Source organism: Gambusia affinis, linkage group LG14 (assembly GCF_019740435.1).
Source record: "Gambusia affinis linkage group LG14, SWU_Gaff_1.0, whole genome shotgun sequence".
Taxonomy (NCBI): Eukaryota; Metazoa; Chordata; class Actinopteri; order Cyprinodontiformes; family Poeciliidae; genus Gambusia; species Gambusia affinis.
Window position 1 is genome coordinate 25,322,231 of NC_057881.1, and position 14,458 is coordinate 25,336,688.

Sequence of the window (14,458 nt, forward strand, 5' to 3'; positions counted from 1 at the left end):
CCTTCTTGCTGCAAGGCAACAGCTCTACCAACTGCACCACTGTGCAGCCCCTTATTTAGCTTTCTGCTTAGCATAATTTACAAGATATAGATGATAGATGATACACTTGCATTCATGGATTTTGAATTTACTTTAAAAAACATTTGTGCAAACTTTGTGAGGTTTTTTTTATTTTATTTTAAAATGTGAATCTTACACGTCAGTTTTTCAGTGAACAACGCCGTCCGCCATCGCTGCAAATCAGCTTTTCATTTTATCTCCTCCGGCTGTTCTCAGCACATCAGAGACGTCTGGGAGAAAACCATGACCATGGCGTCCACTCTGATGAGCGCGCGGCTTCATTTTATCTCCCTGCCTCCACTCCCGTTCGGCTCCTGGGAGAAATCTCGCGTTACACATGAAGGTCAGCGGCGACGTCCGTCCAGAATGGTGCGCGTGTCATCTTCGCCCTTCCTCACTTCTCTCTCCGACGTGATTCTGGGTGAATGGAATCGTTTTGGAAGCTCCAGAATTAAGGTCATGGCGACTGAGTGGCAGCACCGGCTGCGAGTGTGTCAAAATATCTGCGAATTACAGGAAGTGATGTATTTGCATTTGCGGCTCCTCTTAACCATTACACCTTTTTGACGTTTTTTTTGGTGTGTTCAACTACATCTTGTTCACTGGATTGTCTGAATATGACAAACTCCAAAGTAACTTAGAGGGTCAGTATTATGTAAAATTGAGATCTACATGTTATAATATTATTCATCAAAAACATGCCGGCGTTTTGCCTTGATCCTTTCATGTGTGTTTGAGAAATCCTAAAGTCTCCTGCGGCAACCACTCACCGCAACCACCGCTCTGCCTTGAAGACACAGCTCCTCCTCACAACTGCAGTTTCTAAGCTTCCGCCTCACAGAGCAGCCCGCCCCTGCGACTCCCCCAATCAGCTCCTTCAGACTAGCCAGCAGCAATTAGCAACCACCTGGCGGAACTGCCCATGTCCTGCAGCACTGGTAAAATGTTAAACAGTTAACAGAGGAGGAATGTTGTAACCACTTCCTGTATTGCTGTGGAAACCACTGGTGTATTGGAAAGAGCACGTCTTTCTTAAAGAGACAGAGACCCAATTTCAAGGCATTAAATTACAAAGTCAAATTTCTTTTATTTATTACAACGAAAGGTAAAATAGTTTCTTGATTGTGCTCTGAAAACACATAATGCTTCCCCTTCAAAGTAAAAAACCTTTTCTCCTTTTCTTAGATGTTTGAACAACCCTATTAAAAGCTTGTATGGACAGATGGACAGAGGACCAAAGTCAAAGTTTACATTTAAATCCAATCGAGATCCACAATGTTATTGTAAATATTTCAGATTTAGCAAAATGCTAATTTTGGTCAAGTTGGGACTTCCATCCACAGTTCCAACTTGACAAATGTGAGAAGGTCCAAATGGATTGGACGTTTCTGAAAGCCACCGAAGGCGTTTAGCTCTAAAAAAAAAAGAAAAGACACTGATGTGTTGGTGGGTCTCTTTAAAAAAACAAACCAAAAAAACCTTCAGGTTTCTAAATTCTCCATTATCTTTTTCATGTAAACCGTCTGGCTCCGTGTCTGTATTTTCTCCAAGCGTAGTCGAAATACTCTAATCTCAAAGGCAGCTTTGATCGGTGGGACTGGCTCTCTGGCCTTCGTTTCCTCAACCACAGTCTGCATGTGTACGTTCAGAAAAATCACAGCGCATTATTAAGCACGCCGTGGCTGTTTGCGGGTTTCCCTTTTCCATCAGACAAGCACGTTTGATGTGCCGCTCTCTTACCGCCGGTTCACCTTCCCTGTTCTGTGTGTGTGAGAGACACCCACACACACGCAACCACACACACACAGAGGAATCTGGGTTCCTCCAAGTCATGTGGACATGACCTGCCGGCTGCGCTTGAAATGTTTGGCAGCACAAACAACCGATCGCCTCTCACACCGGGACGGTGGGAGGAAGAGGAGCGTGTGAATTATTGAATGATCCGTACGATGGAGCTCAGCGTGAGAGAGTGCTCAGATGTCTGAAGGCGCGGTTTGAGAGCGCAGAGAGGCTGAGGAGGAGTGGGAGTGGCACACACACACAACACACACACACACTTGTGCGTCTCAGCGTTGGATGTTGCCATTCCGTCAGCGGCTGGATGCACACGAGCAGCTGGGTGTCAGCTTGAAGACGCTCGACTGATTTGAATGCGCTTCTGTGTGTGTGTGTGTGTGTGTGTGTGTGTGTTTTTGTCCTCTGCTTTCTTTTCCGGATCTGCATGTTTAATAAGAGCTCTTGTACGAATGGTGTCAGTGGGTCTGTAGCTCAAACACTCAACAACCTGGTGTGTTTGGAAAGGTGGAACCGTCAGGAATGCCTTGCCGACTTCCACTCAAGCTGGTGAACGCGGATGTAAAGTTACCAAGGAGTCAAGATGCTGTAGAGGCACTTTAGGAGCGGCCCCAGTATGGGCAACAACATCCAGAAGAAGAAGAAGAAGAAGAGCGTGTTGACCGAAGAGGGTTCTCCGTCGGTGACCCCGAGTCCCAAGCGGCAAAAAGCTGCAAGCTTTCGTCTGCCGGGACGTGTGGACAGACAGAGTCCAGGTAGGAGGACAACAGAAAGAAAGGAGGAGTTAATCATCTACAAAACAGCTTTCTTTTAAAAAAAAGATAAGAGTGAAGTCATCTTATGTAGTTTGTTGTGTCCGTTGGTGTTTGTGTGGTCATGTGAAGACCTGCTGTAGGCTATTGTTTGGTGACTTTATTCCCATGCTGACTCTATCTTAGTCAGCTTCAAGCCTCCCTGCTTACTGCACAGACGTACAAAAGAATGTGTGTGTTAGCAAAAGTGGATTTTTTTTCCCCCTCCTCTTTCCCTGCGTTTTGGTCCACTGGTTTGGACTTCTTGCTGACAAATAACTAGTCGAGCATTTTGCAGGCCGAGTCCGACCACATCCTCTTCCTTCCTGGTGCTAACACAGTCTGCTGGACTCAACCTCAGCGCAAATAATGGAAATCTTTTTTTCCCCTGACTGTGTGGAATGCCGTACCTGCTGTGGAAAACTGATCCTTGTCTCTGTTAATTGTTCCCAAAGCAACAAAAAAAAAAAAAAAAAAAACACCACCTGACGAACTGGTTCGACATAATCGCACATTGACAGGCATGCAAAGATTATGAGATAATGCTCAGTGGATGTGAATTGTTTTTGCACTCAGGTTCTGCTGACGTAACCAGTTTCTCAGAAGTAGATTTCCATTTCTTGCTTCTCAGTTTGAAGGTGGTGGACATTGTTCGCTTTATTTAGGGTTGTCAGGGGTTTGGCATGTTTTTACTGCATCCTTCAAAAAGCACACCTAACGATATAGAGGTGTCTCATATAGAAATGCTGTTGTCTTCTCAGTATGTGCTGCATCAAAAGTACAGCAGATTGTAGTATTTGGAGTATTGCCGTATTCCGGAGGCTAGTATTATGATGAGTCCTCAAGAAAGAGGCTATTCAATCGCGGTTTCACAGAACAAAAATCAAATGTCCAACACATTGTTATGATTTCAGCTAACTTTTAACCTTCCACTCCTTCCCCACTGTGAGTGAACCAACCATGCAAAGTCACCACCTATCAGCAAGATTGTAAGACTGAAGAGCGTTAAGATTACTAACTGGACATACGTGAGGTCTACCGAATTCCCACTCTGCTAGCTGATAATATATTTGGCAATTTGCATGAACTCTTCCTGCCCTTGATGCCCACAGCCGATGTGGATTTAAATGACTGGCTCATATTGGAACAGAAAGGGCAACATTCAAGCACCCGAAGAATGTCCAAAACTCAACAGGCTACAAACCAAAGTCTGAATTTTAACACCTTTTAAAAGGCCAACGTGTAACAAATTAGTGAGAATATGTACAAAATTTCCTCAACATTCACATTTCAAATGTGCAAAATTTCTGCTAGTAGGACAGGCACCCAAACCAGTTGATTGTAGAAAGGCAATGGATCAGCTACTCTCTACAGGCAAACCCTGAAAGCACATGTATGGCTCTTTCTGCAAGTCAGACAACGTGTCCTTGGGCCCAGAAACACATTAACGGTGTCCACCAGAGAGGTTAATGTCTGTGGACATGTATGTGATCATCACCTCCTGTTGCACTCTGTTCACTTCCTCTTTCACTTACAGTTTACACAGAAACATATGGAGTGAATGCATTCCCCTCATTCCATCCTTATCCGTGACGGACCATTCAAGACACAAGCTCAGTGTCACAGTTTCCCCAAACATTCAAAAGCATGGGGGGAAAAAAATTTACTTCCTACTTTTAATCTGAGGTTGGCAGTCGTTTGGAAACGTCAAATTCCAAGAATAAGGCATGAGGAAGTGTAGTTTTCTCAATTTTTGTTAGTAATGGAAACAGAAGGACTGAAGCCCTTGAACATGAATTAGTTGATGGTACATCGTCTCTTTGTTGTATAGAAAGGTTAACTCAAACATTTATTTCCTGGAATGTGTTATTGAGTTAGTTTCAACTCCTTTGCAACACTTCTAGACAAGATTAGAGACTTTAGGACTACCCCTCATCCTAGTCATTACCCTCCCCCTTAACTCCAAATCTTCTATATAGATTGTCCTGCATGTTGTGTTTCAGTGTTTTTGGCAACATGAGTCCCAAAACTAAGGAAATCTGCTTCATCTTTCAAAGCTTGAACGGAAAATATCCGACATCATGCCATAAGTATTACTTCCAGTCTTGAAGCAACTAGACTGACACTTTTTTTGTAACCACACGATGCAGCTGTTTCAAATCAATTTCCCATCCACCCTGCACAAGGTCCCTCAGATGTCACTCTTTTTCTCTTTGCAAAGATAAGACTTCCAACAATCTGTCTAATAAAACAATACTACTGCAATGCTGAATTATCACTGGGTATCCTTGAAATACCATCCCTTCTCTGGCTTTTCACTCCCTTTCCACTCCCCCCCTCTTGCCTCGCTCTCTGACGCTATCTCCTTGACCTTCGATCGCTGCCTAACGGTTCTTATCTCCCAGCGTTTGAAAGGTGAGATATTTGGATGCGAGTGCACTAAGACTTGTGCTCATTCAAAAGGAAGCTGTTGACAGAATTACTGAGGGAGGGTGGAAACAAGAGCAGAGATTACAACGGCGAGGGAAGGCGAGAAGAGACTGCGTAGAGACTTATGTCTAATTCGGGAATCGAGCCGCCTGTTGACGTCCCCGCCATTTTAATTTCATCTGCCTTGTACGGAAGGCGTGATATCCCACATTTTAATTTTCCTATCTGGGGAAAGCTCGCCTGAGCCTTTTGATATCTGCGAGCGTGGCTAAGACGCTCTCCGCTCCCTTCGTGGTCCTCCCTTTGAAGATCCCATTCAATGTGTGTCACTGTCAAAGTCAGGGACTCCCCGCAGAGCAGCTTAGGCAACACACAGTAAAATAAGGAGAGGACGACTTTTCATCTAGTCTGTCTTGTCCTCCCACGATCTTATCCTCCAACACTAATAAGATGAGTTGAGCTCTTGCTTCTCATTTAACTCTTATGGACTTGGATCTACAGAAGCATCTCAAAGGTCTTCCCTACTGACCATGGCTTTGTATGTTGCTGACATTTTGAGTAAAGCACAATTTAGGCTGATATTCTGTTCTCAATCAGGTGACTCCACTAGATGACATACACTAGATTTATATTCTCTAACGCATGTTACACCAGGCGGTGTTAGTCGTGCGTCTTTCATGTGTATCTTCAGGTAAGGTAAGATATGTAACTATCGATGTCGTTCAGATGGCACCAATAATATAATAATTATGACAATAATTTGATGCAGTGGCTGAAAGATGGAGGCGCAACGATGGAGTCAAGTCCTCCGGCTGCCTTTGCATTGCAAAATTGTTCAGCGTAGGTCATGGCTGAGTTGAGAGGGCACAGGTAGGGCAAGCCACTAGTCCGGCGAGTCATCAGAAGAGAATAATGAATCTGGAAGAACTTTTAAAGAAATGCCTCAAAATGTGTTAGAATATAACTTTTGCAGATGTTTTTTGCTGTAGTCAGTTTTGTAGATTTAAATTCAAAATGTTTCTCATTTAACCAAAAAAAGTATTTATCATTAGAAATGAGAGAAAATATTCAACATTGCAAACGGAGCAGCATGTGTATTTCTGTTTGTACTTACATCTTATTTCAGAAAATCGTTGATAACTTTCTTAATCAATGAAAAACTTTTTGGTGGAATTTCAGCAGCAACACTCTTTGCATAGTTGCTAACCATCTGTTTGCTTGTTTCCACTGGTATTTTAGGGATTTGTCGTTAGTGGTGAGCTCCAAGTGTTTGTGGTTGGAAGGCATTCCTTCCATCACCCTAATCTTTAGCTCCTACCACAGATTTTACATCACATTCAAGTTGGGACTCCAGAATCTTAATATTACTTGCAAGAAGAAGAAACCTGTTGAAAACCTTAATCTTCGGGGATAAAAATAATTTTGGGCTTAAATGTGTCTTCAGTGGCAGAATAATCTTGTTATGAGAAATGGAAGAATTTTTTATTTTTATGAAATGTTCAGGAGTTTTAATGTACAAGCCTAGAGGATTGACTTTCTCTGTAAGGACCCACCAATCGCTGGTGTAAAAGCCATGAAGTTTTGCATGGGATTACATTTGTTCATTCCCTCACATGCCTAGTCAGAGCCTGTCCTAATTCAAAATGTCGAACTTGTCAATGAAAAATAATTCCCTGCAGTGTGCTGCAGAATAATAAAGCTTCTCAGGGAATACGGTTTTGTAGGAGAGATGTAGCTTAGGTGCAATGTTTAGGTTTGGGACGCAGGTGTGAAAGTAGCATTCCTGTGAGTGGGTGGACTTGAGGTTTCCCAGCGGAACATTACCTATACGTATCACATAACCTTTGTTTTCAAAACTCTACACTGAAATAGTTGTAGACATGCATTGACACATCTGTCGATTGATCACATGAAGGGTTATGCTGACATTGAGACCCTGATGGATATATTTAGTGCTATGCTGCATTTATAAAAATTGCAACAAAGCGACTACAGCTTCATCATTGATGCAAAATTGTTTATTTTCCAATTAAACTGTGCAGATTATTTGCAACTATAATAAGGGGAGGAAAAAAAATCCTTGAAATTATTTATTATTATCGTCATCTCAATTCTCTTCTCACTCAAACCTAGCATGTTAGCTAGAAATTAAACCCTCTGTATTTACCTCTTTTACATAAAATCTAGTTTTTTATTTGTCATTTGGACCATGACAACCAGCAAAAAAAAATAATAATAATAATAATCATTTTAAAAAAAGAGAGAATTCACTCTGAAAATATGGAATAACATGTTTTGTAAGGTGGACTCAGTGCAACCAGCAGCATCAACTAACTTGACTTAGCTTGGAAACATGACAGTAGTTTGCCTCTTGTGAAGGTGCAGACATTTAATACCTGTTGAATCCGTGTCGTGTCCCAAGGAGATAAAATGTTTTTGTTTTAATTGTTACAAATGATTAACATCAGCTTAGAGCTGTCACATCTGTTTAGCTGTTAACAGAGTACCTGTTAGCTTGGTAGCTGTTAGCCCGGTAGCTGTTAGCCTTCCACTGCTCTGACTACAAAATCCCTGATGTAACATATTTACAGTAATCACAGAAAACAAACCTGAAACTACTTAGCTTCAAAAAGTGATTTAATATGTAAAGATAACGTTTAAATTTGCTAAAACCTTGATAAATGGTAGAAGACGTGCATCTACACAGGAATATTTTCAACATGTAATGTGGAAAACTCCAGAAAAGTGGCGACCGTTCACTTTTATCTCTGGATTCCATGTTGCTGCTCAGATTGTGAACATGTTACAGTGGAGTGAGCTCACTCTTCTGAACAGAAGAACTAAGGATTGCTGTGTAATAGGCCTCAGCCTCTGGCTTCCTGAATTACCATATAATTTAATTTGAATACCAATCCATGCTTTGAAGCACAGTGCACACAAAAAAAAGCCTCACGCAGTTAGTGGTCATCACTCTGGCTTTGAAGTTAAACAGAATTTGATGCAGTTTGGTTTATTTACACCTTATCAACTTCAGCTGCATTAACTGCCTTTTTTTTTACATTACAATGTCGCGTGAGTGATTTAGCATGTTCTGTCCGGCTGATGTAAGAAAAGCACAACATTAAGTATATGCCAATAACTTTTAGCTACAAGTTCATCCTGTTAGCTTGAGTGTATAAATGTGGAAGCCCTGAAAGATGCATAATTACATAAATATGTTCTGTTATGGAAAATATGGACTCAAAATTGGAGCAAAGGATTCCTGGTTTATAAATATCATGAAACATTTTTCCACAAAAAAGATGAGTGCTAAAAATAAAAGACTTAAAAAATCCTACATCAGACATGACAACTTTAATTCATGTAGATGTCTTTGTATTTACTGAGTCAATATAATTTGCTTGAAATAAATAAATTGCCTATTCTGTCAAATATTGCTAGAGGATAAAAATGTCCAGTAGATGAGTGGACCTACTCATCACAAATTATCCAATTATTTTATATGTTTCATTACAACCCTCTGCGAACAGACATGTAAATGACTGAAGATGCATATGTGGGGGTTATGTGACGCTTATAGCGCGTTTTATTTTTGATATGAAGTATTTCATTTTTGCCTTCCGCATATAAACTCTGCCAACTTTCTGGGACCTAAAATTTTATGACGTTTGCCAGCAAAATCCAGAGCAAATATTTTTCATATCACTTTCCTGGTGCCAGGAAACCTTGGGCTCGAAAGATATTGTAAGGTTTTGACCTTTTTTCTGTTTTTTTAATCTGTGCCAACCCTGGCTTGTTTGTTGTACACGCCTCCATTTGGAGGCTGGTTTGCTCCTTTTCAGCCCTGGGCAGACCGATTCCATCGAAATCCCTCCGATTTGTTTACAGAAAGGAGACTTACTCTGCGTGCCGTGCGAGTTGGGATTTCAGAGGGCGAAGGAAGAATTTGTTTCCAGCAGCATTAATGAAGTCTCGCAGTTTGGCGCGTCTGTTGGCCACTCAGTTCAACACAGGAAAACTTCTTCTTCTGTCTCTCGCAGACACACGCGTATTGTCGCCGCCTCAGTCGCTACGGCGACACTTGCATGTGTTGCAACGTGAAAATATTGGGAACAGACTCAGTCTGTTCAGGTCTAATGTGTCTGGCGTGATTCAGACGACACACGACACGTCAGGCTCGTCACTTCCACCCCACAGCAGATGGTTTTGGTCTGGAGTTTAAGCTTTGGCCTCTTTATTTCTCCTAAATATGCTCACATTTTTCTTTCTCACGGTTCTCATGTGTAGATTTCCTCTGGTTTGTCAGCAAAAAAAATTTAAAAATTAGAACATAAGCGAGATTTTTGCCTACAATCTCTTGGCTATGTTGTTTATTTAATAGCTACAAAATTGACCAAAGAATTGACTTGACAGATTTTTTTTTTTAAGAGGGAAAGCTGGGTTCATAAGCTGACATTTCTTTCATTCAAGAATAAGCTGCTGGAGATTTTGACATGTGGACTCTGAGTCATTATTGCAATTTAGAAAAAGGTTAAGGAGGTTGGGAATATGAGGAGCTGCAGCCATGAACACGTTCTCCTAAATGTGAAATGAAAATATTTCAGAGGATTTATCAAAGCAAGAGGTTTTCTTGTTTTTCCATCTATAGAATCAAGATTTTGGATACATTATTTTAACCGTTTATAAAGCAATAGAATGTTGTTTTGGGTTTTTTTGTTCTGAAAACAGAAGTGGAATCATTATTATTATTATTTAAAGCTTTCAGCCTAAGATAAATCATTTCTTCAGAGCAGATGAAAAACATTTCACGGATTAGGTCAGTCAGTTTGACAGCCTCGGTTTCCCAGCTTGAGGTCACACTAAACGTGTTCGCAACATAGTGAGAGTAGTGTGGCATTAGCAACAGTGTGTCTAAATTTAAAGGTCATCACTGGTAAAATGTTGGTCTTTCCCACGAAGAACCTGTAGCCTTGTGCATGAGAGTATATCACTTAAAACGAAGGTTGTGGATAAAGTTTGTTTTCCTTAAAGAAAAGAGATGAGCTACAACAAAACTTTCAATTTTACTTTGGAGTTTACAGGCATATAAGTAGGAATTTAGTAACTATTAGGCGAAACTAAATATTTGTTAACTTTTTGCTAATAGGCTTATTATGTAGTTGACTTTATGCACTTTATGCTAATATGCGTAAAGTGCATGTTAGCAATCAACTGGCACCAGCTTTTTCCAGGTGCCAGTTGATTTATTTATTAATAGCGTTACAGTTTTCTGACATCAATTGAAAAAGTTAAGCAAACCTCATACTTTGCTAAACAATTGCTAAATTTAACTGTAATACAATTTATAGTATTAAACATTTGTTTATGGTTGTCTGTGTCTGAAGTTTCAATTGTTTGTTTACGAACAATTTTGGTTAGTTTTTACTAATAAGCTAACTATTTCTAAGGTTTTGATAACGAGCTATTGTAGTTTTTGCAAAAAAAATAAATAAAAAATACAGTACAGACCAAATGTATATATTGTATATATTTTTGTTACTGTGTTGACGTGCTTCAAATGTCTGTTACATTTAGGTAATGTGCTCACTATTTCTATTTTCAAGCCTCAATCTATTTCAATTACTTTTTATTAAAAAGATAACTATTGTGTTCCTTTAAAAAAGGATAAAAACTAAGTATTTTCTCATATGCTAACTATTTATTTTGGGTTTTCTTAATATGCTAAACATCTGGTTTCCGATACTATTCCAAATATGTATGTAGCTTTTTGCTAACATGCTAACACTTTCTAGCACTTGGTGCTAGTATGCTAATGTTTTGGGGCTGCACAGTGGTGCAGTTGGTAGAGCTGTTGCCTTGCAGCAAGAAGGTCCTGGGTTCGATTCCCGGGGTCCTTCTGCATGGAGTTTGCATGTTCTCCCTGTGCATGGTGGGTTCTCTCCGGGTTCTCCGGCTTCCTCCCACAGTCCAAAAACATGACTGTCAGGTTAATTGGTCTCTCTAAATTCTCCCTAGGTGTGAGTGTGTGTGTGAATGGTTGTGTGTCTTTGTGTTGCCCTGCGACAGACTGGTGACCTGTCCAGGGTGAACCCCGCCTCTCGTCCTGAACGTAGCTGGAGAAGAACCAGCAACCCTCCTGACCCCATTAGGGACAAGGGGTGTATAGAAAATGGATGGATGGATGGATGCTAACGTTTTCAGTTGCTCTTTGCTAATATGAGCAAAGAGCAACTTTGCTGTTTTTCTGTAGGTTTTTGTTGACATGCTAACTTCCCGCTAGTTTTTGCTATTATGCTAACTGATTGTGTCAGTTTTTACTAACCTAATGGAATATTTATTTACTAGCGATAAATAAATATTGCCATTTCCCCTTTCAAAGTACATCTAAAATGGCTTTGACTTCTAGCCAAATCATAGGACTATGGACACTGATGCATTTGAAATGTTAGCTCCACATGAGGACTGAGACTTATTATTGGAAAGGCTGTGTTACCTCTCAAATAATCTGAGAAGCCTTATATTCCATGTTTTCTGCCGAGAATTGAGTCTTTTCAAATTTTACATCGATTGGCTTCAGTCCCTATGTCTCCAGTGGACAATCTGCAGTCTGTCTTCTGTCAGGGTGGGGTTTTCTGGACAATATTGCGTCACTAATATTCTCTGATTTTCCAGGGGTCACCCTGCGGACTCCTGCATTCACTCCCACACACCACTTAGCAACCAAACAGATTTATTATCTTGTTTTTGGGTCTGTGGACGGCCGCCTCGAACACAGGCTGAACTGTGCCTCTGCTCTGACTCAGCGTTGTGTGTAACTATGTTTGCAGAGCTTTCAGTTTTGCTCTCAAAAAGCTTCTTAGTCGAAATGACTAAAAGTGAAAGGAGCGTCTCACATTTCCCTTGAAAAATCCCCACAATTTTCTTACCCGCCAGAGGTAGAGACAGAAAATGATGAGGAGAGCCAGAGAGGAATAATAATAATAATAATTTAAAAAAACGAAAGAGTGACACTATTTTTATGCGCAGCTGGAGCTAAGTTTAGCTCTGCGGCTTTGCACCCTCACAGGGGGAACCTGAGGTGCAATCAGTCACCTCTGGGATTCAGATTGATTCAGGTCAGGATGAAAGACTCCAAATTATTTATTTCTTAGAAGCAGCTCTGCAAGAAACAAATCTAGCTAAATTTATTTACACTTTATTTAGGCCTGGCTGTCAGTAATGGCAATTCTTTTAATATTCCACCGCGTCTTGTTCAGTTTTATTGCATCCCTGCGACTAGATCTGTCTATGAGTTGGAATGATGATTTCAGAAAGAAATTCTGGTCGTTTCCTCCCCACTGAGTAAAACTCAGACATTCCAACAAAATGAGGTTTGTCGCCACAGAATCCAAGCCGGACTTGTCCATAAAAGGTGCTGATTGATTTTTACGAGGATTTTATCTGATTGGCCAATGTAAAGCAGCGCATAACTGGAGTGAAAAGGAGACACTGTTTGCAAAATACTTTTGTCAGAAAAGCCTGGCTTTAATCGAATTTAACAAATTCCAGGGAAACCAAATGCCATAAGAAGTCGATGTGTCATTTCATCTCTGTCTTTAAAGACCTTCAGAGGTTTTTTTCAGAAAACAGTCGTGAACAAACAGCATCTTGGAGACCCAAAAACGGTTGAATGTTTAAAGTTGTTGTTATATTCCGAGATTTTAACGTCTCTAGGAGCTCTGCTGATTTTGTTACGTAAAAATGGAGGCAGTATTTTTATAGCGTTTAGCAAAACTGCAACAGAGACACTTTTTTCGCGTCCCACCAGTCACAAGATCAACAACCGGACGTTACCACTGGCAAAGACGTAGAAGAAGATGACAGGAAGTAGCAGGAGGATGATGGTTTGTCCTTGTCCTGAATCCGTAGCTCTTCTGTAAAATTGCAGACAGCAATTTCCACAAAACGCCGCACACATAGTCCCAAGTTTAAGGGTTTTTTGTCCAAAAACGCCTGAAGAAGGCGTCGACGTCTCCTGATGGATAATGGGTGCCGGGCTCAATTCTAAATATAGCCCATGTTTCTAGTAACATCCATCACTGCCATGATTTCTAATGGCTTATTATGACTTATTAAATCGCATTTATTATGTAGTTGAAACACCGCAATAGGGGAAATTGTATTTTATCGACATTAGCAGAACCCTGACAAAGATTTGTGCACATTTGTAATGGAAACACAGCCACTGAAAACATGAGGAAGTAGATGCTCTGGGAAGTAGAGAGTAAAAGAGAACCTACACACAAAACACTTCGAATGTAGGGGTGTGTAGAGATCACACACCCCTATATTCAAACATGGTGGTGGGAGGATCATGCTTTGGGGTTGGTTTCCCATAGAAAAAAAAGTGCTAGAGACTGCAAAAGATTGGAGATGAGAGGTTGACCTTCCAATAGGACAATGACCCAACAGCCAGAGCAACCAGGAAGTGGCTTAGATTAAACGTTACCCTACTAAACACACCAGACATCAGAGTGTAAGGACATGAATAGTTTCGCCGTAGCTTCCAAAGTCATTCAACACAACAATGAACTAGGCTTTCTGGTATTTCAAGATGAATTTAGAACTTGGTAAAGGAATTAACTTAGAACCTCGGTAGAAATACTGGACCAAAGCTGTAACCTGGTCTTCTGTCCCACTTTAATTGTTTTTTTTTCTGTTGTCATGTTAAGAAAACATGTGTGAGAACCAGTTTTAGGTTTACATTTATTTTTTCTCCTCCATCCTCTCTGTTCGATTAATTCGTCATTACGTCTCAGAGCAACCCAACTGTGACCAGTGGTCCACAGTCTCTTCCGGCCGCCTTATTTTATTCTGAAGCTGCCAGAACGAAGGAAGACGGGGTTAAAATGTGACCAGCAATAAACACACACACACACACACACATTTGCGCAGCTATCTTTGTGGGGACTTTCCATTGACTTCCATTCATTTCTACAGCCTAAATCTTATCTTTACCTTTATCCTAACCCTAACCAAAACTCAATTCACACCTTAATCCTAAATCTGACCCCTGACCCAAAAACAGCTTTTCCCCTTGTGGGGACCAGGCTTCAGTCCCCACAAAGAGCAGTGGGTCCCCACAACATAGTATGTGTCAGGAAATGGTCCCCACAAAGTATTAGAAACAAACGCGCATGCACGCACACACACACAATAACAGGCGTTATTACTCCGTTCATGGCTACAGACCTGATTTGTATTCAGTGGCTGTTGTGTAGCTGAGTTATGAGGTCTCTTACGCAGAGAGGTTTAATATTAACCAGAGAAAAGGAGAACTAAACTCAGCGCTCCTCTCCTCTCCAGGTAGAACGCAGCGATGAAAACGCTGCCTGTAAAACAGG

General features: G+C 40.8%; 1 protein-coding gene across 8 annotated transcripts in view; it reads left to right on the forward strand.

The window, feature by feature from the left end:
* kiaa1522 (KIAA1522 ortholog) overlaps positions 1-14,458 on the forward strand; it is a 43,744-nt gene that overhangs the window by 12,032 nt on the left and 17,254 nt on the right. The window contains exon 1 of one of the 8 annotated variants that reach the window (XM_044139065.1): positions 1,353-2,609. The exons of 5 other annotated variants lie outside the window; for them this stretch is intronic. In XM_044139065.1, coding sequence (XP_043995000.1) covers positions 2,471-2,609 — 139 coding nt within the window. In that variant the 5' untranslated portion in view covers positions 1,353-2,470. Of the gene's footprint in view, positions 1-1,352; positions 2,610-14,458 lie in introns of those variants that run through there. 2 more of the 8 variants (XM_044139066.1, XM_044139067.1) reach the window with 2 other exon arrangements.